Source organism: Trachypithecus francoisi, unplaced genomic scaffold (assembly GCF_009764315.1).
Source record: "Trachypithecus francoisi isolate TF-2019V2 unplaced genomic scaffold, Tfra_2.0 Lachesis_group17, whole genome shotgun sequence".
Taxonomy (NCBI): domain Eukaryota; kingdom Metazoa; phylum Chordata; class Mammalia; order Primates; family Cercopithecidae; genus Trachypithecus; species Trachypithecus francoisi.
The window spans coordinates 15460078-15484420 of NW_022681462.1; the positions used below are offsets into that span (position 1 = coordinate 15460078).

The 24343-nt window shown below is 43.2% G+C and overlaps 1 protein-coding gene across 2 annotated transcripts in view; it reads right to left on the bottom strand.

Moving 5' to 3' along the window:
• RAB1A (RAB1A, member RAS oncogene family) overlaps window positions 1-24343 on the bottom strand; it is a 49735-nt gene that overhangs the window by 16551 nt on the left and 8841 nt on the right. For both annotated transcript variants that reach the window (XM_033239244.1, XM_033239245.1), the window contains exon 2: window positions 4018-4090. In XM_033239244.1, the coding sequence (XP_033095135.1) occupies window positions 4018-4090 (73 nt within the window). The remainder of the gene's footprint in view (window positions 1-4017; window positions 4091-24343) is intronic.

The following is a 24343-nucleotide window of genomic DNA, read 5'->3' on the forward strand; positions in this document are numbered from 1 at the left end:
TGGTCAGGCTGGTCTCGAACTCCTGACCTCAGGTGATCCACCAGCCTCAGCCTCCCAAAATGCTGGGATTACAGGCATGAGCCACTGCACCCAACTGGCAATTTGTATTACTTCTTTTTTCAACTGACTGCTGATGTATTTGCCACTACTTCCATTAGGACAAATATTCTTTTCTTATTGATGTGCAAATGTGCTTTACATATTGAGAATACCAATCTTCATACATACTTATTTGCTAGTGCCATCAGTTTTCTAACATTTTTGTGCCCACAACAAATTAATTTTAATACAATCAAATGTAGCAGTGATTTCTTTGATTTTTTCTTATTTTAGAAAATACCTGGCCGGGCACGGTGGCTCAAGCCCGTAATCCCAGCACTTTGGGAGGCCGAGATGGGCGGATCACGAGGTCAGGAGATCAAGACCATCCTGGCTAACACGGTGAAACCCCGTCTCTACTAAAAATACAAAAAAATTAGCCGAACGAGGTGGCAGGCGCCTGTGGTCCCAGCTACTCGGGAGGCTGAGGCAAGAGAAAGGCGTGAACCCGGGAGGTGGAGGTTGCAGTGAGCTGAGATCCGGCCACTGCACTCCAGCCTGGGCGACAGAGCAAGACTCCATCTCAAAAAAAAAAAAAAAAAAGAAAATACCTTCACACACCAAGATTAAAGAGCCACCTATGTTTTATTCTAGTACTTCATGGTTTTATTTTTAACTGTTATATAAAAAGAATTATACATTATTTAACATTTTTTAAATAACCTTCATTAATATCAGCACTCATCAGAAAAGTCGTATGTATTTAGGATACTGTCAAGCGGTAAACTGTTAAGTTTTTTCAAATTCTAATTTTCCACTGTAAACTTAAATTTTATTTCAGCCAACAAATGCTTGCAGCTACTTCCCGTGAAATGACTATCACAGTTCATCTGAGAAAATATGTCAAACAGCCAATTCTGTACAATTCTAATCTAATTTGTCTATTAGCTGTTCTTTCAAGTTAAAAAAAAAAAAAAAAAGGCCGGGCGTGGTGGCTCAAGCCTGTAATCCCAGCACTTTGGGAGGCCGAGACGGGCGGATCACGAGGTCAGGAGATCGAGACCATCCTGGCTAACATGGTGAAACCCCGTCTCTACTAAAAAATACCAAAAAAACCTAGCCGGGCGAGGTGGCGGGCGCCTGTAGTCCCAGCTACTCGGGAGGCTGAGGCAGGAGAATGGCATATAAACCCGGAGGCAGAGCTTGTGATGAGCTGAGATCCGGCCACTGCACTCCAGCCCAGCCCGGGCGACAGAGCAAGACTCCGTCTCCAAAAAAAAAAAAAAAAAGGTCGGGCATGGTGGCTCACGCCTGTAATCCCAGCACTTTGGAGGCCGAGATGGGCGGATCACGAGGTCAGGAGATCAAGACCATCCTGGCTAACACGGTGAAACCCCGTCTCTACTAAAAATACAAAAAAATTAGCCGAACGAGGTGGCAGGCGCCTGTGGTCCCAGCTACTCGGGAGGCTGAGGCAAGAGAAAGGCGTGAACCCGGAGGTGGAGGTTGCAGTGAGCTGAGATCCGGCCACTGCACTCCAGCCTGGGCGACAGAGCAAGACTCCATCTCAAAAAAAAAAAAAAAAAAAAGAAAATACCTTCACACACCAAGATTAAAGAGCCACCTATGTTTTATTCTAGTACTTCATGGTTTTATTTTTAACTGTTATATAAAAAGAATTATACATTATTTAACATTTTTTAAATAACCTTCATTAATATCAGCACTCATCAGAAAAGTCGTATGTATTTGGATACTGTCAAGCGGTAAACTGTTAAGTTTTTTCAAATTCTAATTTTCCACTGTAAACTTAAATTTTATTTCAGCCAACAAATGCTTGCAGCTACTTCCCGTGAAATGACTATCACAGTTCATCTGAGAAAATATGTCAAACAGCCAATTCTGTACAATTCTAATCTAATTTGTCTATTAGCTGTTCTTTCAAGTTAAAAAAAAAAAAAAAAAGGCCGGGCGTGGTGGCTCAAGCCTGTAATCCCAGCACTTTGGGAGGCCGAGACGGGCGGATCACGAGGTCAGGAGATCGAGACCATCCTGGCTAACATGGTGAAACCCCGTCTCTACTAAAAAATACCAAAAAAACCTAGCCGGGCGAGGTGGCGGGCGCCTGTAGTCCCAGCTACTCGGGAGGCTGAGGCAGGAGAATGGCATATAAACCCGGGAGGCAGAGCTTGTGATGAGCTGAGATCCGGCCACTGCACTCCAGCCCAGCCCGGGCGACAGAGCAAGACTCCGTCTCCAAAAAAAAAAAAAAAAAAGGTCGGGCATGGTGGCTCACGCCTGTAATCCCAGCACTTTGGGAGGCTGAGGCAGTCGGATCACCTGAGGCCAGGAGTTCGAGATCAGCCTGGCCAACATGGTAAAACCCCATCTCTACTAAAAATACAAAAACTAGCTGGCCTTGGTGCCTATAATCCCAGCTGCTTGGGAGGCTGAGGCAGAAGAATTGCTTGAACCCGGAAGGCGGAGAGGTTGCAGTGAGCCAAGAGCACACCATTGCACTCCAGCCTGGGCAACAAAGCAATATTCCATCTCAAAAAAAAAAAAAAAATGATGTTCCATGGCAAAAAATAAAGCAGTTAGCTCAGCTTACAACTCAAAAAACTATAAATGCTTTTCTTTTTTCCAAAATAACCAACACACTAGCCAGTATGCAGTAAGAAGTGCTTTCTCCAGCACTTTGGGAGACTGAGACATGTGGATCGCTTGAGCTCAGAAGTTCGAGACCAGCCTGGGCAACCAAGTGAGACTCTGTCGCTACAAAAAATACAAAAATTAGCCAGGCATGATGGCGCATGCCTGTGGTCCCAGCCACTTAGGAGGCTGAGGTGGGAGAATGGTTTAAGCCTGGGATGTCTTAGTATTATTAGGATATTTTGACCTCATGGGCTACCGGAGAGGGTCTTGGTAACCCCCAGGAGTCTTTGGTCCATGCTCTGAGAAGCAATGATCTAGACAGTAAGAAGGGAAACGTGGTAATTTATATATATACACACATATATATGTTTTTTTTTTTTTTTTGAGAGAGTCTCGCTCTGTTGCCAAGCTGGAGTACAGCAGCGCAATCTCGGCTCACTGCAACCTCCGCCTCCTGGGTTCAAGTGATTCTCCTGCCTCAGCCTCCCAAGTAGCTGGGACTACAGGCATGTACCCCCATGCCCAGCTAATATTTTGTATTTTTAGTAGAGACGGGGTTTCACACCATGTTGACCAGGATGGTCTTGATCTCTTGACCTTGTGATCCGCCCATCTCGGCCTCCCAAAGTGCTGGGATTATAGGCGTGAGCCACCACGCCTGCCCAGGAAACATGCTAAATGTAAAGGTAGTTGATAAAGACTATGAAGGACACTGTGAATTCTGCTAAGTCTGAAGTCCTTTATCTGTCAGCTTCAGCATTTAGAACATTTAGAACTATGCCACTGGCCAATAAAGTTGGTCCAGGACTCTACTTTTTCTTTAACTTTTTTTTTTTTTTTTCAGAGACAGAGTCGTGCTATGTTGCCCAGGTTGGTCTCAAACTCCTGGCCTCAAGTGATCCTTCCACCCCCAGCATCCTGAGTAGCTGAGATTGCAGGCATGAGCCACTGCACCACCTGGCTCTGCTTTTTCTTTTTATTCTACCAAAGTTAACTTTAAGATTTATTTTCATCAAGTCACTTTCAACACAGGCCAACAACTACCCCTTTAACTTGGTGCCTATATTGGAACTACTGTTTGACTCTGACCAAATTAGACATTCTGACTTTAAAACCATACTTCACTGAATTTAAGAGCAACAATATTTTTTTATTTAACAGTCCAAGATACCACTGGGGATGTATATTTGGAGTCCTTAAATATATAAATTCTGGAATAATTAACTTATTCTGAATAAAACTTTAATTTTTTTTGTCTACCTAGAAAACATACATAGCATTAAGTGTACCATTAATTGTAAAGGCATTTCAATTTCAACTTACTGCAAACCTAAGAAGAAGGCAAGACTTTCCAACCCCAGAGTCGCCAATCAGAAGTAACTTGAATAAATAATCACTGCAAAAAGAAAAAGAAAATGATGTTAATAAAAAGCATACTGCATTATTGTAAGGTATAAACAACAAAAACACAGCTACAAATAACAATTCACTGTGAAGACTACATCTCCTATAAAGCCCATGCATGGCTTAAGCCAAAACTACGAACAGCTGCAGCCCTTCTGACAGATCACTAAACATGACAGAATATGTAAAAAGTAGGCAATGCCACCTATGATCTCTAACATCAGTGAACTTCCATTTAAAAGGAAAGAAGGAAAAGAAAAGTAAGTGATATGCACTCTTGGACTGCCCAAGATACTTAAAACATTCTAAATAAATCCCACTCCTCTACAGTATTAGATTACAAAAAGGTAACTTTTCATTGTTTTTACCCATGAAATATTAGTCTCTCCTTCAAATTCTAAGATCAGGCCAGGTGCCAGTGGCTCACACCTGTAATCCCAACACTTTGGGAGGCCAAGGTAGGCAGTTCACTTGAGGTCAGGAGTTCAAGACCAGTCTGACCAACACAGTGAAACCCCGTCTCTATTAAAAATACAAAAATTAGCCAGGCATGGTGGTGGGTGCCTGTAATCCCAGCTACTCAGGAGGCTGAGGCAGAAGAACTGTTTGAACCCAGGAGGCAAAGGCTGCAGTAAACCGAGATTGCGCCGCTGCACTCCAGTTCCAGCCTGGGCAATAAGAATGAAACTGTCTCAAAATGAGAAAAAAAAAAAAAAATTCCAAGTTCAAATAATTTCATAGCATTCCTTCAATGAAGGGGTTTTCATGATTCTTCTCTAGCATCCAGCTTGAATTCTCCCCTCAAAACAATGTTCATTTAACTTCTGAAAGCCCTTATTATATTTTAAACTAGAAATGTGGTAAATTCACAGGCTGTTTAAGTATAAAACTTGACCAACATTCTACACTTGTATTAAAGCATTTTTCAGAACCATTGAAAACCAGGCTTTTTTTTTTTTTTTTTGAGACAGAGTCTTGCTCTGTCACCAGGCTGGAGTACAGTGGCGCAATCTTGGCTCACTGCAACCTCTGCCTCCTTGGTTCAAGTGATTCCTCTACCTCAGCCTCCCAAGTAGCTGGGAATACAGGCATGCACCACCATGCACAGCTAATTTTTGTATTTTTAGTAGAGACGGGATTTCACCATGTTGGCCAGGACGGTCTCAATCTCCTGACCTCATGATCTGCCCGCCTCAGTCTCCCAAAGTCCTGAGATTACAGGTGTGAGCCACCACGCCCGACAATAAAACAAGGCTCGCTTTATGTATCTCTAACATTGCCAGGCCTAACTCAAAAACTATCCCCAGAGATTCCTTCATGGAACTAAGACAACGTATTATTCATCCATGGTCTCCAAGGAAATTCCTCATAGATCCTTTCCAACTCAGACCAGTTCTATGCATTCTTTTAAGCAATTTCAAAAGGACAAAAACCTTAGAATTTACATATTGTTTTTGTAGAAGATACACATGATTTTGTACTTGTCCTTTTTGATTTACTTTTCAAAAAATGCTAAAATGAAAACCACGTCACAATTTAGATTAAAATTATGTACATATAAACAAGATATAAAACTTATTTTTTTCATTTTAATTGTACTGCCAAAGAAGAGAGAATATAAAACTTCCATAAGTGATTATCTTTGTGAATATTTAACTATTACGTAGGTTTACATAATGATATGCATTACTTAAAACATTGTTTTGGTTTTAGCAAACTACCATATTACACTTATTGTTATACTTATTGTCTTTAATTATCAGCAGCAAAACAGAAGTCAGAGAAGAAAACAAAAAGCTTTTAAACAAGTAAATCAGAAGACGGGACTGAAGCACAGAATGAACTAGACATCCTTTCCAGTTTGAGATTTTAAAATTTTTAAAAAGATCGCTATTGTAGAATACTATCCTTAATAAATGATACCTAATACCAACAATTTGTACGTGGCAATTCAGCTGGCTGACTGACTTTACTACTATTGATAAGGTTACTTCTTAATTAAACCAAATATTCTTTTTTCTGTTTTTTGAGACAGAGTCTTGCTCTGTTGCTCAGGCTAATTTTTGCATTTTTAGTAAAGACAGGGTTTCACCATGTTGGTCAGGCTGGTCTCCAACTCCTGACCTCAAGTAATCTACCCACCTTGGCCTCCCAAAGTGCTGGGATTACAGGTGTGAGCCACCGTGCCCGGCCCCAAATATTCTTTTGTTGTTTGTTTTGAGACAAGAGTCTCACTCTGTCGCCCAGGGTGGAGTGCACTGAAGCAATCTCAGGTCACTGCAGCCTCCACCTCCCAGGTTCAAGCAATTCTCCTGCATCATCCTCTGAAGTAGCTGGGATTACAGGCATGTGCCACCACGCCCAGCTAATTTTTGTATTTCTAGTAAACACAGGAATTTCACCATGTTGGCCAGGCTGGTCTCAAACTCCTGACCTTAGGTAATCCGCCCGCCTCAGCCTCCCAAAGTGCTGGGATTACAGGCGTGAGCCACCGCGCCCAGCACCAAATATTCTTAAGAATACTAAACACCGAACATTAACAATGAGTATATGTTAAGAATTTACATGTATTAAGATAGCAAGACTATCACAGCATTGATACTACCATAGTAGGTTGGTTTTTTGGGGGATGTTGTTGTTATTACAGAGTCTCACTCTGTCGCCCAGACTGGAGTGCAGTGGCTCAATCTCCACTCACTGCAACCTCTGCCTCCAGGGTTCAAGTGATTCTCAGGCCTCAGCCTCCTGAGTAGCTGGGATTTAGCAGGGAGGTTTTTAAACAAGTTTCAACACAACAACTGGACTTAACGTACCAATCTCCCTGAGCACCATGCCAGGCATCCAGTAAACACTCAAAAACATTCTCTGAATTCGCCTTACTGGACCCAGTTACAGTAAAGGACTGTACTGGGCCTCAGATGTTGTCTGAAGTATCACCTTAAAGATCAACAACTCAGGCCAGGCGTAGTGGCTCACGCCTGAGGTCAGAAGTTCCAGACCAGCCTGGCCAACATGGTGAAACCCCGTCTCTACTAAAAATACTAAAATTAGCCAGGCGTGGTGGTGGGCAGCTTTAATCCCAGCTACTCGGGAGGCTGACCCATGAGAATTGCCTGAACTCAGGAGGTGGAGGTTGCAGTGAGCTCAGCTTGGGCAAAAGAGGAGTTTCAAAAAAAAATTCAACAACTCTATTTCAGAGCAACCATCAAGCTTTAAAAAACATGAACAGGCCCAGGTGCAGTGGATCACCAGAGGTCAGGAGTTTGAGATCAGCCTGGCCAACACGGTGAAACCCCGCCTCTACTAAAAATACAAAAATCAGCTGGGTGTGGTGGCGGGCACCTGTAATCCCAGCTACTCGGGAGGCTGAGGCAGGAGCATCACTTGAACCTGGGAGGCAGAGGTTGTAGTGCGCTGAGATCACGCACTGCAGCCTGGGCAACAAGAGCAAAACTCCATCTAAAAGAAAAAAAAAAAAAGAAAGAAAGAAACATGAAGGCTTCCTAATTGCATTACAAGTTACATTATGGATTCAAGAAATTAAGTCAATTTTTTTAAATTATCTTTTTCAACCATTACATTCTTTTTAAGTTTTACAAATACCACACTGTTATTTTTAAACATTATGGCTGGGTGCAGTGGCTCAGTGAGCCTGTAATCCCAGCACTTTGGGAGGCTGAAGCAGGTGGATCACCTGAGGTTGGGAGTTCCAGACCAGCCTGGCCAACGTGGTGCAACCCCATATCTACTAAAAATACAAAATTAGCCAGGCATGGTGGCACATGCCTGTAATCCCAGCTACTCGGGAGGCAGAGGCAGAAGAATAGTTTGAACCCGGGAGGCGGAGGTTGCAGTGAGCCAAGATCACACCATTGTACTCCAGCCTGGACAATAAGAGCGAAACTCCATCTCAAAAAAACAAACAAAAAAAACATTATTTATGAGTTTCTAATAATGTAAGGTTTAAGTTAAAGCCACTATAAATAATATGAAGAGTTGAGTGCTCTGTATAAAACAATCTTTGCAAAAGACTACTGGTTCTCTCGCAAACCATTTGTTTACTAGCATGACAACAGTCACATGAGAAAGGCAAATAAAATCAAACCCACAAACTTCCCCACCTCCCCTTATCAAAGACATACACCGAAACAGGGTGATCAGCGACATGTTAACTTGCATTGGGACATTTTAAATCACCTACTACAGAAGTAGTTTATTTATCAACTGTAAATATACTGAATATTCGTGAAAATTCATTGCTCTGAGTTTGCTTTAAAATGTTTCTATAATTTACAAAACACCACACAGTAAAAATGTTGATAGAAAATATGCAAATATAAAATTAGAGAGCACAAGGACAGAAGTTTGGTACAAAGAGCCAAGACTAATTTAGCAAATGGTAAGACTTTAAATGTATTTATTCTTCATTCCTCATGAATTTGGATCAAGTTTTCATCCTACAATAATATAATTTTGACTTAAGTGAAAAAAACTAAATTATGCTAGTTTAGAAACCTATAAAGATTTGGCTGGGCGCGGTGGCTCACACCTGTAATCCCAGCACTTTGGGAGGCCGAGGTGGGTGGATCACCTGAGGTCAGGAGTTCAAGACCAGCCTGACCAACATGGTGAAACCCTGTCTCTACTAAAAAAAAAAAAAAAAAAATACAAAAATTAGCTCAGCATGGTGCCAGATGTCTGTAATCCTAGCTACTTGGGTGGCTGAGGCAGGAGAATCACTTGGACCCAGGAGGCGGAGGTTGCAGTGAGCCGAGATTGCGTCATTCCACTCCAGCCTGGGCGACAGAGCAAGACTCCATCTCAAAAAAAAAAAAGAAGAAGAAAAAGAAACCTTTGAAGATTTACAATTGTCACCCTCCTAAATTATTCTAGTAAATCCCATCCACTGTTTCCAATTCAGAACTTCCTCTAGCTTTTTGTACTTCTAATCTACTATAACTTCATTATTTTCTACCCTCAAGAAGTTTGGAGTCTGTGTTTGTCCACCCTTATGTTTGACATAGCTATCTGTGGGTGTGGAAGGTAAGCTGGCTTATGCATCTATGTATACAAGGATCTAGCACTGTGCCTTTTACAAAGCATGTACTAAGAGATCAGGGAACATTTTAGTTTTACATTTTTAATCAGGCCTCTTTCATCGTGAGATACAGCTACAGAAAATTTGTGCCATCCTTGATTAACATTTTTGGCCAAAATACTAGGTGGAAAAAACGATGAGGGCATGGCATGTTAAAAGGATACAGGAGCCGGCTGGGCGTGGTGGTTCACGCCTGTAATCCCAGCACTTTGGGAGGCTGAGGCAGGCGGATCATGAGGTCAGGAGATCCAGAGCAGCCTGGCTAACAGGGTGAAACCCTGTCTCTACTAAAAATACAAAAAATTAGTCAGGCGTGGTGGCAGGCGCCTGTAGACCCAGCTACTCAGGAGGCTGAGGCAGGAGAATTGCTTGAACCCAGGAGGTGGAGGTTGCAGTGAGCAGAGATGGCACCACTGCACTCCAGCCTGGGCAGCAGAGGGAGACTCCATCTCAAAAAAAAAAAAAAAAGGCCAAGCCAGAACAATTTGAGGCACAAAGTAAATAACTATGTATTAGATTATAACTCACAAAATAAATACCCATTAATTCATTACCAGTATAAATGATTAAATAAATAAATGGGAGAGAAGAGATAAGTCTTCCTTATATGACTTCAATAATACATGCTGAAGAAATGAGAAAAACATAAAATGACCAGTAGCACTACATTCATAATTGCTGCAATGCTGGGTACGGTGGCTCACACCTGTAACTCCCACCTACTTTTAGGCTGAGGTAAAAGGATCACATGAGGCCAGAAGTTCAAGACCAGCCCGAGCAACACAGCAAGACTCCCATCTCTAAAAATATTTTTTTTTAATCAGTTTGGTGTGGTGGTCTATGTCTGTAGTCCCAGCTACTTGAGAGGCTGAGGCAGAAGAATCACTTGAGCCCAGGAGTTTGAGTGAGCCATGAACTCACTACAGCATTCCAACTTGGGCAACAAAGTGAGATCCATCTCTTAAAAAAAAAAAAATAAGGAAAAAAGAAAAAGAAAAAATAATTGCTGCAAGGAAGATTTACTAGATAAATGCTAAGTTAATGGGTAAAACTAGGGGGAAACAGGTATCTGTATGACCTCATCAAAGTATATCCCTCAAAATATCGGCCGGGCATGGTGGCTCACACCCGTAATCCCAGTGCTTTGGGAGGCCAACGCCAGCGGATTGCCTGAGCTCAGGAGTTCAAGACCGGCCTGGGCAACACGGTGAAACCCCTTCTCTACTAAAATACAAAAAATTAGCCAGGCATGGTGGCACATGCCTGTAGCTTCAGCTACTTGGGAGACTGAGGCAGGAGAATCACTTGAACCTGGGAGGTGGAGGCTGCAGTGAGCCAAGATCTTACCACTGCACTCCAGCCTAGGCAACAGAGCGTGACGCCGTCTCACAAAAAAAAAAAGAAAAGAAAAAACATCAGACAAATGCAAACTGACAGACAACTGACGAGCATTCTACAAAATACCTATCAGCACTCTTCAAATGTGTCAAGATCACGAAAAAGAAGGAAAGACTGAGAAACTGTCACAGACTGAAGGTGGCTAACATGGCCTAGAACTAAATACAATATGGTATACTGAATTAGATGCTAGAATAGAAAAAGAACATTAGTGAAAAAATTAGAGAAACCAGATTAAGTCTATAGCTTAGTTAACACTGTACCAATGTTTATTTCTTAATTTGGACAAAGGTACCATGTATGTAAGATGTTACTATTAGGAGAAGTAGAGTGAAGGGTATATAAGAACTCTACATTGATTTCACAATTTCAGTAAATCTAAATTTAGTTCAAAATAAAACCGGTTTTAGAAAAGGTTTTAAAAGGTTTTTATAAAGGTTAAAAAATTATGAGGAGGCCAGGCGAGGCTCAGGCCTGTAATCCCAGCACTTTGGGAGGCCCAGGGAGGCGGATCACCTGAGGTAAGGAGTTCGAGATCAGCCTGGCCAATACAGTGAAACCCTGCCTCTACTAAAAATACAAAAGTAGCCAGGCATGGTGGTAAGCATCTGTAGTCTCAGCTACCTCAGGAGGCTGAGGCAGGAGAATCACTTGAACCTGGGAGGCAGAGGTTGCACTGAGCTGAGATCGCACCACTGCACTTTAGCCTGGGCAACAGAACGAGACTCCATCTCAAAAAACAAAACAAAACAAAAAATGACAATCACTTCAAAAAGCTAGCTCATGACATAGATACAATTTTTTTTTTTTTTTAGACGGAGTTTTGCTCTTGTTGCCCAGGCTGGAGTACGGCTCACTGCAACCCCCGTCCCCTGGGTTCAAGCGATTCTCCTGCCTCAGCCTCCTGAGTAACTGGCATTACAGGCATGTGCCACCACACCCAGCTAATTTTGTATTTTTAGTAGAGACAAGGTTTCTCCATGTTGGTCAGGCTGGTCTCAAACTCCGACCTCAGGTGATCCACCCGCCTCGGCCTCCCAAAGTGCTGGGATTACAGGCATGAGCCACCACGCCCGGTCTTTTTTTTTTTTTTTTTTTTTTGAGAAAGAGTCTTGCTCTGTCGCCTAGGCTAGAGTGCAATGGCATGATCTCGGCTCATTGCAACCTCCACCTCCTGGGTTCAAGAGATTCTCCTGCCTCAGTCTCCCGAATAGCTGGGATTACAGGTGTGTGCCACCACGCCCAGCTAATTTTTGTATTTCAGTAGGGATGTTTGACCATGTTGGCCTGGCTGGTCTCAAACTCCTGACCTCAAGTGATCCACCTGCCTCAGCCTCCCAAAGTGCTGGGATTATAGGCATGAGCCACCACGCCCAGCAACTTACAATATTTTTAAACAATATGAGAGACATTTCATGTTTACTCAAGTTAAATCTAATCACAAATTGGGCTGGGTTTGTAAAATAAAGCTGCTTTTGAGTATTTCTATTATCAGTGAAATTTGCTGAACTGCTTGAATTTTATAATACTATGAGCAGATATTATATTTTAATTTAAAAAGTTCACTCTATGAGAAAGCTAAAAACAGTTACGGCAAGAATGGCATAGAATAAGCCTGGAGAGAAAGAAGTAGGCGGAGAGAAATTAACAGTAGGCTTTAACAACTAGATGGTGGGCAGCAAATACAGCAACAAGAGAAAAATTATTTTTGCTATCAGTTTTTCCTATAAGTCAACTTTTGGTCTACTTTTGCAATACTGGAGATTCCAACAATAAAACAAAAGCAATAAGGTACAGTAAGGATGAGTTTTATTCTACTCAGTTTGCATGAAGTTAAATGACTGATGACAGGCGCAGGCACGGTAGCTTGGGTCTGTTAATTCCAGCACTTAGGGAGGCTGAGGTTGGAGGATCATTTGAGCCCAAGAGTTCGAGACCAGCCGGGGCAACATAGTGAGAAGCTCCATCTCTTAAAAAAAAATTAAGGAGGCCGGGCGCGGTGGCTCAAGCCTGTAATCCCAGCACTTTGGGAGGCCGAGACGGGCGGATCACGAGGTCAGGAGATCGAGACCATCCTGGCTAACACGGTGAAACCCCGTCTCTACTAAAAAATACAAAAACCTAGCCGGGCGACGTGGCGGGCGCCTGTAGCCCCAGCTACTCGGGAGGCTGAGGCAGGAGAATGGCGGGAACCCGGGAGGCGGAGCTTGCAGTGAGCTGAGATCCGGCCACTGCACTCCAGCCTGGGCAACAGAGCGAGACTCCGTCTCAAAAAAAAAAAAAAAAAAATTAAGGAAAAAATGATCAACGACAGGATATGTGAGTTTTTGCTAACATTAGAATCGTCTTTTGCTTAACAGATGGGAAAAAATTGAACTATATATTCAATTACAAATCAGTAAGAGGGCCCACCCCAGAACTCTTGTTTCAAATTTCAGTTTAGAGTTCTATTTCCATTATTTGTTTGCGTGCAAAAATGGCACCAGTACATATATGTACATTTATGATCTGAACATAGTCTTGATGTCTGCTGATGTATGTACCTATGCCATTTTTGTATGCAAGCACTACCATTTCCTAAAAAAAAAAAAAGCCTGCTGCAGTGGTGCACATCTGTAGCCCCAGCTATTTAGGAGGCTGAGAGAGGAGGGTAACTTGAGTCCAGGAATTCCAGGTTGCAGTGAGCTAGGAGAGAACCACTGCACTTGCTCTAGCCTAGGCAACAGAGTGAGACCCCATCTCTAAATAACAAATATAAAAATTAAAAGTCACTATTGTGAAAGCATGGAACAATATTTTTTAAATAAAAAGTTAGAAAAACAGATTTTCGGTTCAAAATTCTATTTAGGTAAAATTCTGTTCTTGCCTAAAGTACAAAGTAGAGGATGAATCAGCTTGTTTCCGAATCTAACATGCTACTGGAAATTCTAAAACCTCCAAAATAACACTGTTATGTGAAAGGATTACGGAATTTTTTTTTTAAGTATAACCTCATTTTTGTTTTTTAAAAAATCTTTAGAGGAGCTAGGCATGGCTAGCTCATCTCAGCACTCAGAGGCTGGAGCAGGAAGTCTAAACTGCAAGATATGGATTGATGGTTTCTTCTTTATACCTTTTTAACAACCTGCAATAAGCTTGTATGACTTTTATAACCAGGAAAAAAAAATGTTATTTGAAAGGAGAAGAAAAGAGTTTTATTCAATGACTTAACACCCTTACAAATGTGTTCAGCATATGTCAGCACAGCACACCGATCATAACACAAATTACTTCTAAGTAGGTAGAGTAGGTCAAGGTTGTAAACAGACAGCAATGGCATACTCCCAATACAGCCACAAGTACATGAAGTTAAATTTTGGGTTAAATGAGAATATACTGTTTTCTTCTTTCATGAAATAAAATCTAGATTCTCAGACAAGGTTCACATGTCAATGAACACTTTACAAAAGAAAGCTGTTTGACATTAACCCAACTTTCAACATTCCACCCTTCGGAAACATGCTAAGGAAGAAAAAAAGTCTAACAGCAGAGAACTATAGTGTATAGTTGTATTTGTACAAACAGAAATACAAATACAAATTTATACAAACAGAAATACAAACTTTACAATATCAGCTATAAGTACCTTAGAAAAGGCCTATTCTAAAAAGTTCAATGGAAACTAAATTTATTCTCTTTCATCTAGAATGGATTCATTTGCATGACAGGAATTCTTATGGTTTGAATGTATCCTCTGAAGTTCCTGTGTTAGACACTTAATCCCCAATACAACAGTGTAAGGATGCAGAGCCTAATGAGAGGTGATTAGGTCACGAGGGCTCTGCCCTCATGAACGGATTAATGCATTCTCTCAAAAGTGGGTTAGCTTTCTCCTGAGTCACTCTTATAAAAGTGAGTTCAAGCCCCTTCGTGCTCTGTCTTGACATACTCACTTGCCTTTCTACCTTCCACCATATGATAACACAGCACAAAGGCCAGAACCATGCTCTTGAAGTTCCCAGCCTCCAGAACCACACACCAAATCAACTTCTACTGTTTATACCCAGTCTGTGCTATTCTGTTATAGCAGCAGAAAACAGACTAAGACAGGAACGTTATTTTATCTTCTTCTAAATGTCTTCTTTGAAAATAGCATAAAACTAAGCTCACATATCAAATGTAAAACAAAATCCTGATACACTGGCCAAATAAAGTTTAAGGGAAAACTATCAAGACAACTAAACTACATACTTTTTTTTTTTTTTGAGGCAGAGTCTCGCTCTGTCGCCCAGACTGGAGTGCAGTGGCGCAATCTCGGCTCACTGCAAGCTCCGCCTCCCGGGTTTACGCCATTCTCCTGCCTCAGCCTCCCAAGTAGCTGGGACTACAGGCGCCCGCCACCTCGCCCGGCTAGTTTTTTGTATTTTTAGTAGAGACGGGGTTTCACCATGTTAGCCAGGATGGTCTCGATCTCCCGACCTCGTGATCCGCCCGTCTCGGCCTCCCAAAGTGCTGGGATTACAGGCTTGAGCCACCGCGCCCGGCCTAAACTACATACTATTTTAATAACCTTGGGGTACGAAATAATAAAAACTTCAGCTGTAATGATCATGTTTGACATATATGTTTCTTCTTCACTCACTTTAAGTACACTCCACAGAACACAATTCAAAACCGACCTTCAGGTTGAAACACTTACTCCTTGCTGGAGACAAGAGGTAAGAACTTTTAGTTAGTTCATATGCTTCTGTACTGTGAATTTTACAGTGAGCACATATTACTTTTATAATTTTAAAAAAAATTAAACAAACCTTCAGCTGTGGACAAACAGCCTGTCAGTCAATATAAATGGTCAATATGATCAATTACCAGGGCAATGGTCTTTCTCCAAATTTAAGGAAATAGTCAAGCAATTAAAAAAAAATGTTTCCGGCCGGGTGCGGTGGCTCAAGCCTGTAATCCCAGCACTTTGGGAGGCCGGGTGGATCACGAGGTCAGGAGATCGAGACCATCCTGGCTAACACGGTGAAACCCCGTTTCTACTAAAAAATACAAAAAACTAGCTGGGCGAGGTGGCGGGCGCTTGTAGTCCCAGCTACTCGGGAGGCTGAGGCAGGAGAATGGCATGAACCCGGGAGGCGGAGCTTGCAGTGAGCTGAGATCCGGCCACTGCACTCCAGCCTGGGCGACAGAGCGAGACTCCACCTCAAAAAAAAAAAAAAGGTTTCCATTCAGATGAACCATCTTAAAAAAAAATTGTTCCCATAATCAACCACTAAAATTACATGTTTTTATTTGATATTTAGAAACAACAGATTAATTTTCCAGATTCCAACACAGTTATGTTTAGAACAGTATTCTAAAAATTCAAAGCTGGCCAAGTGCAGTGAGTCACGCCTGTAATCCCAGCATTTTGGGAGGCCGAAGTGGGTGGATCACTTGAGGCCAAGAGTTCGAAACCAGTATGGCCAACATGGTAAAACCCCATCTCTGCTAAAAACACAAAAATTAGTCGGGCGTGGTAATGGGCGCTAGTCCCAGCTACTAAGGAGGCTGAGGCAGGGAGAACTGCTTGAACCTGTGAGGCAAGGTTGCAGTAAGCCGACATCATGCCACTGCACTCCAGCCTGGGCAAGAGAGCGAGACTCCGTCTCAAAAAAATAAATAAATAAAATAAAAATAAAAATTCAAAGCTGAAATTCTGAAAGAAATTTTGGTAGTGCCAAAGGAAGCAGCAAGTGACACAAGACAACAAAAGGGTAGACAGTCTTTAATCTGCATACAACAACTATTTGCTGAAAAACACACCAAGAAGGGTGTGTTCAATGTTCTCTACCTCCTTACCTCTCAAAGTCTGCATGGGTTTGGACCTGGAAGACCTGTACTTAAATTCAGGCTCTACTGCATACTAGCTATAGGATCTTGGTGCAAGTTACTCACTTACCACCATGAGCCTCAATTTCCTCATCTATAAGGTTCAATTAGCACCCACCACCAACCAATTAGGCTTCTTGTCAGGATTATAAATCACGTTTCTGAAACATCTAGCACATACTCTCTGGCACATACAGAAGCACAATAAGTGGCGATGGTTATTTCTCCTTCCTCCTACCAAAACCATGAGGTAACAATACAAATTTCAGAGGTTCAGACAAAAACTTTGAAGCTATTTATCCAAAGCTTCTGTTCAGATTATCGGTGACAAAGGAACACAGGAGTTTACATATATAATCTAAAGTTAAAGTTTAAAAATTGCCAACTAACAGTTGTAAGTACTATGATCATACAAGTCACAACCCCCAAAGCCTAGTAATGCATCACAGTAACATGCTCTGAAGCAAGTATGCCCTCTACTGCAAGAGAATGCAGCTCTCTGCTTCATGTGCTTTTCATAGAAAGACATCCATGACTCCTAAGGCTCCAAGTTTAAATATACAACAAGACAGAAAAACTGTGAATTAATACAATTAATTTCAACCCAAGATGTGAAGGGTAAAGTTAAAAGCCCATTTATAAATAATACATACCTCGCAAACCCTTCTTAAATCCTTCCCCCACCTCCACCCACCACCACCACAAAGACACAGTTTTGCTATGTCACCCAGGCTGAACGCAGTGGTGCAATCACAGCCCACGGCAGCCTCCAACTTCTGGGCTCAAGCAACCCTCTTGCCTCGGCCTCTCTAATAGCTGGGACCACAAGCACACTGACCACAACTGGCTATTTTTTTAGTTTTTTAGATTTTTTGAGACAGGGTCTTCATATGTTGCCCAGGTCTCAAAATCCTGGCCTCAGGCAATCCTCCCACCTCATACTCCCAAGTGGCTGGGACTACAGGTGCACACCACCACACCTAGCTAATTTTTTAATTTTTTGTAGAGAAGGGATCTTACTAGGTTGCCCAGGCTGATTTGAACTCCTGGCCTCAAGTAATCCTCCTGCCTCAGCCTCCCAAAGTGCTAGGATTACAGGCATGACTCACCACACCAGGCCTCCAATCATGAATTCTTAAAGTAACTGACCACAAAATGTTAGTGTCTAGTTACTTGACTAAAATTTTTAATTTTTTTTTTTTTTTTTTTTTAGATAGACTGTCACTCTGTCACCTAGGCTAGAGTGCAGTGGTGCAATCTCAGCTCACTGCAACCTCCACCTCCCAGGCTCAAGTGATCCTCCTATTTCAGCCTCCCAAGTAGCTGGGACCATAGGCGCATGCCACCATGCCCAGCTAGTTTGTTTTTTTGTTTTTTTTTTGGTAGAGACGAGGTTTTACCATGTTGCTCAGGTTGGTCTCAAACTCCTGAGCTCAAGCGATTCACCCACCTCAGCCTCCGAAAGTGCTAAGATTCCAGGAGTGAGCCACCACAACCAGTCTAAAATGTTAAATTCCTACAAGTAACCACACGTAGTAAAGCAGAAAGAGCCTACTTGTACTGTGACTTCCAAGCCTTTGAGTTAAAATTCCAATTCAGTTGCTTACTTTGAATGCCATTGGGCAAGTCATTTAACTCTTCTCTGCCTCTGTTTCCTTGTTTGTAAAACTAGGACATTTTCTTCACAGGATTATTGTGATGGTTAAGGGAAATAATGTACACACATAAACTTTCCGGCTGATGGGAACTCAGTTCTGCTGACCCCACTCAAACCTCTAGTGTTCTGGAGTCCTTTGGGAGCTCTGTTCCTCTCCAGTTGAATCAACATAACTAAAACTTTCTGTTAACAGAAATTATAGGCCCCTTCCCCAAATCTTTCGCACTATTTTGCCATGCTATTTCATAAACATATCACAATATTTAACTTGTATTAATCATTATATTGATTATGTTTGTTTGAACATGAGTCATTTTCTTAATTAATTTGTAAGCCCCTGGAGCAGAGTCCACGTTTTTTTTTTTTTTTGGAGACGGAGTCTTGCTCTGTCGCCCAGGCTGGGGTGCAGTGGTGCAATCAGGGCTCACTGCAAGCTCCGCCTCCCAGGTTCTCACCATTCTCCTGCCTCAGCCTCCCGAGTAGCTGTGACTACAGGCGCCCGCCACCACGCCTGGCTAATTTTTTATATTTTTTAGTAGAGACGGGGTTTCACGGTGTTAGCCAGGATGGTCTCGATCTCCTGACCTCGTGATCCGCCCGCCTTGGCCTCCCAAAGTGCTGGGATTACAGGCCCGGCCACAGTCCATGTTTTGTAATTTAAAACAAGCAACAACAAAAGTTTTAAACAACAGGGAAAAAAAGGCCGGGCGCGGTGGCTCAAGCGTGTAATCCCAGCACTTTGGGAGGCCGAGTCGGGCGGATCACGAGGTCAGCAGATCAAGACCATCCTGGCTAACATGGTGAAACCCCCGTCTCTACTAAAAAATACAAAAAAAAACAGCCGGGCGAGATGGCAGGCGCCTATAGTCCCAGCTACTCGGGAGGCTGAGGCAGGAGAATGGCGTGAACCCGGGAGGCGGAGCTTGCAGTGAGCTGAGATCCGGCCACTGCACTCCAGCCCGGGCGACAGAGTGAGACTCCACCTCAAAAAAAAAAAAAAAAAAAAAACAGGAAAAAAAAAACTCAACTCTTAGTATACTCTGATGATAGAAAAGGACTATTTTCCTTTTTTGTTTTTTTTTTTTGTGAGACAGTTTTTTGCTCTGTCGCCTAGGCTGGAGTGCAACCCCTGCCTTCAGGGTTCAAGCAATTCTCCTGCCTCAGCTTCCCAAGTAGCTGGGACTACAGGCACGTGCCGCCACACCCGGCTGTTTTGTATTTTAGCAGACAGGGTTTCACCGTGTTTCCCAAGATGGTCTCCAACTTCTGCGCTCAGGCGATCAAACTCCTGAACCTCGGCCTCCCAAAGTGCTAGGACTACAGGCGTGAGCCCCCCGCCCAGCCAAAAGGGCTATTTTTCTTTACCAAGCCTTCCTCCAAGAATTCTCCATGTGTGTGTGTACGTTTGTATATATGTACACACAACCACGATTTCTGAGACGGAGTCTTGCTCTATCGCCCAGGCTGGAGTGCAATGGCGCAATCTCGGCTCACTGCAAGCTCTGCCTCCCGGGTTCATGCCACTCTCCTGCCTCAGCCTCCCAAGCAGCTGGGACTATAGGCGCCTGCCACCACGCCCGGCTAATTTTTTGTATTTTTAGTAGAGACGGGGTTTCACCATATTGGCCAGGATGGTCTCGATCTCCTGACCTCGTGATCCGCCCGCCTCGGCCTCCCAGAGTGCTGGGATTACAGGCGTGAGCCACCGCGCCCGGCCTGGGTTTGTTTTTTAATAACAAATTTTTAAAGTAGAAAAGGCCAGGTACAGTGGCTCCTGCCTGTAATCCCAGCACGTTGGGAGGTCAAAGAGGGAAGATTGCTTGAGCTCAGGAATTCAAAACCAGCCTGATCAACATGTGAAACTCAGTCTCTACAAAAAGAAAAAAGAAAAAAAAAAAAAAAACAAAAACTGCCAGGTATGGGCGTATGCCTGTAGTCCTAATTACTCCAGAGGCTGAGATGGGAGGATCACCAGAGCCTGGGAAGTCGAGGTTGCAGTAAGCCGTGATCTCACGACCCTGTCTCAAAAATAAAAAGTTCTTGAGGCCTGGTGTGGTGGCTCACACCTATAATCCCAGCACTTTGGGAGGCCGAGGCAGGCAGATCACCTGAGGTCAGGAGTTAGAGATCAGTGTGGTCAACATGGCGAAACGCTATCTCTACTAAAAATACACAAAATTAGCCAGATATGGTGGTAGGCGCCTGTAATCCCAGCTACTCAGGAGGCTGAGGCAGGAGAATCACTTGAACCTGGGAGGCAGAGGTTACAATGACCCGAAATCGAGCCCCACTGCACTCCAGCCTGGGTGACAGAGCTAGATTCTGTCTCAAAAAAAACAAAAACAAAAACAAAAAAACCTATCAGAATGAATCAAATCATATATAAACTAGCACCCAGAACCTGACCAAATACAAAGAAAAGTGTGATTCACTGCTTAAATTAAATTAGAACACTTGTGTTAGTAGAGAATAAGGTCAGCCTGGTGCAGTGGCTCACAACTCTAATCCCAGCACTTTGGGAGGCTAAGGTAGGAGGATTGCTTGAGCCGAGACAAGCCTGGGTAACATGGGGAGATCCTGTCTCTTTAAAAAAAAAAAAAAAAAAATTAGTTAATTAAAAAATAAAAATAAAAAAGAGAATAAGTTAGCTCAGCTCAAAAGAGCCTGGTGAAAATGCCTAATTTGGAGTTCAGATTTCACTAGCTTTAGTAAGTAATGAATCCAACTGCTCTTCATCAGGATAGATGCTAACCACCAATCTACACATAAAGCACTACATAATTATCCACATTATATATTTCACAAAATTGTTTCAAATGGCCTTTTATAAATGTAGCTATTTGACTATTTTTATAAATTTCATCTAACCCACTTTAAGACTAACATCTTTTTTTTTTTTTTTTTTTTTTTTGAGACAGAGTCTCGCTCTGTCGCCCAGGCTAGAGTGCAGTGGCCGGATCTCAGCTCACTGCAAGCTCCGCCTCTTGGGTTTACGCCATTCTCCTGCCTCAGCACCCCCCCTCCCCCCCCCCCCCCCCCCCCCCCCGAGTAGTAGCTGGGACTACAGGCGCCTACCACCACGCCCAGCTAGTTTTTTTGTATTTTTTTAGTAGAGACGGGGTTTCACCGTGTTAGCCAGGATGGTCTCGATCTCCTGACTTCGTGATCCGCCTGTCTCGGCCTCCCAAAGTGCTGGGATTACAGGCTTGGGCCACCGCGCCCGGCCAAGCCTAACATCTTAAACTCCACATTTTAAAACTCAAATTAGGCCGGGAACAGTGGCTCACGCCTGTAATCCCAGAACTTTGGGAGGCCGAGGTGGAAGGATCACGAGGTTAAGAGTTTGAGACCAGCCTGGCCAACAAGGTAAAACTCCGTCTTTACTATAAATACAAAAATTAGCTGGGCATGGTGGCGCAGCCTGTAATCCCAGCTACTTCGGAGGCTGAGGCAGGAGAATCGCTTGAACCTGGGAGGTGGAGGTTGCAGTGAGCCAAGATTGCGCCACTGCACTCCAGCCTGGGTGACAAAGCAAGACCTTGTCTCAAAAAAAAAAAAAACTCAAATTAGTTTGGGATACCAGATTTAAAGCTAAGCTTTGTCACTCACATTTTCACATTTTAATACTGATAATGACAGTTAACATTCTCTTTTCTGTTTTCAATCTTTTTTTTTTTTTTTTTTTTTTTTGAGACGGAGCATCGCTGTGTCACCCAGGCTGGAGGGCAGTGGCCAGATCTCAGCTCACTGCAAGCTCCACCTCCTGGGTTTATGCCATTCTCCTGCCTCAGCCTCCCGAGTAGCTGGGACTACAGGCGCCCGCCACCTCACCCGGCTAGTTTTGGTTTTGTATTTTTTAGTAGAGGCGGGGTTTCACCGTGTTAGCCAGGATGGTCTCGATCTCCTAAATCAAGTATTCTTATTCTTAATCTGAGGTTCATGAACAGACTTGGTATGAACCGCCTATAACTTTATGCAGAATGTTATGAGTATACAGACACAAAGGGAGCAGATGCATTAAATGTAATGTGGATATGGCTACACGACCATAAATGGTTTAAATGCAACTGTCCCAAATCAAGATACTAGAAAATATCTATATACAGAGTAGAAAGGACAAAGAGTAATTTCACTTAAGTACTATTGTTATACAAAGGAAATACATTCAGAGAAATTAAATTCATCATTGTTCTTGGAAAACATGAATTATATAATTGAGTTTCACTGTTGAAGATCACTAGTTCGAGGTGCAGACTGTACAAAATGCCCTATGTAAAGACCACAGATGGCCGAGTAAGGCGGGTCACACCTGTAATCCCAACAGTTTGAGAGGCTCAGGTGGGAGGATCACTTGAGTCCAGGTGTTCGAGACCAGCATAGGCAACATAGTGACATATTATCGCTTAAAAAAAAAAAAAAATTAGGCCGGGCGCGGTGGCTCAAGCCTGTAATCCCAGCACTTTGGGAGGCCGAGACGGGCGGATCACGAGGTCAGGAGATCGAGACCATCCTGGCTAACATGGTGAAACCCCGTCTCTACTAAAAAATACAAAAAACTAGCCGGGCGAGGTGGCGGGCGCCTGTAGTCCCAGCTACTCGGGAGGCTGAGGCAGGAGAATGGCGTAAACCCGGAGGCGGAGCTTGCAGTGAGCTGAGATCCGGCCACTGCACTCCAGCCTGGGCGGCAGAGCGAGACTCCGTCTCAAAAAAAAAAAAAAAAAAAAAAAAAATTAGACAGGCACGGTGCCAGCTACTCAGGAGGCTGAGAGAGGAGGATCACTAGAGTCCAGGAGGTTGAGACTGCAGTGAGCCATGACTGTGCTACCACACTCCAGTCTGGGAGAAAGAGATAGACCCTGTCTAAGGAAAAAAAAATAGCCAAGTGGCTGGCACTGAGAGTAAGTGCTAAATAGTACCCAGTATTATTAAAAAGTGATGTTTCCAAAAGAATGGTCCCTATTGTGAATAAAGGCATGCATATGTAACACTACTTGTCCTAATTAGGAAATCTACAAGCATAGAACACAGTAAACTTCACTGGAACCTATCACAACCTTGGATTTAATAAAGCAGTAGAGGGTGTTCCAGTCAGCTGAGCCAACCTGTCACAACAGGACGAAGGAAAACTTTATTTCCTACTTCTTCCATACCTTATTTCTCACATGTTTCAGTCAGTCAATAAACTAACAACAGTTCTCTGGCTCCTCAGGACCATTTTTCCCCCGAATATCATTCCACTATTACCCTACTTATAATCTGCAACACTCCCAGGGTGGTTCCAAAGAAAGGCCAAGACCTAAATTTTCTTCCCTAAATTATATTCCAGATATCAAAGCAGTAATCTCAGCTCCACCTTCTACAGGGAAACAAAGGAATAGTCTAATTGCTCCCCTCTCCCTCTAAAGGGAAGGGGGAGTCTGGGCATTTTGCCTAATTCTCAAAGGAAAATTCCAAAATGTAGTGCCGACAAAGTGGTAAAAAGCTGATAGGCAGCTGAACGTAGTGGCTCACACCTGTATCCTAGAACTTTTGGAGACCAAGGCAGGCGGATCACCTGAGGTCAGGAGTTGGAAACCAGCCTGGCCAACATGGTAAAACCTCATCTCTACTAATACAAAAATTAGCTGGCCACGGTGGTGGGCGCCTGTAGTCCCGGCTACTCAGGAGGCTGAGGCAGGAGAAATGCTTGAACCTGGGAGGTAGAGGTTGCAGTGAGCCAAGATCGTGCCACTGCACTCCAGCCTGGGTGACACAGCGAGACTGTCTCAAAAAAAAAAAAAAGCTGGTAAGCTACACATTTAAAATACCTCATGTACTAGCACACTATACCCATTTTCAGTTTTTCTTCATCTTAAGACACTCAGCCAAGCATGGGGCTCATGCCTATAATCCCAGCATTTTGGGCAGCTGAGGCAGGTGGATCTCTTGAGACCAGGAATTTGAGACCAGCCTGGGGCAACATATTGAAATCCCGTCTCTACAAAAAATACAAAAAAAAAACTAGCCAGGTGTGGTGGCATGCGCTTGTAGTCTCAGCTACTCAGGAGGCTGAGGTGGGAGGATCGCCGAAACCCGGCTAGGAGGTGGAGGCTGTAGTAAGCTATATGCACCACTGCACTGTAGCCTGGGTGACAGAGTCAGACCCTGTATCTCAAAAAACAGACACTCGGGCCAGGCGCGGTGGCTCACGCCTGTAATCCCAGCACTTTGGGAGGCTGAGGCGGGCGGATCATGAGGTC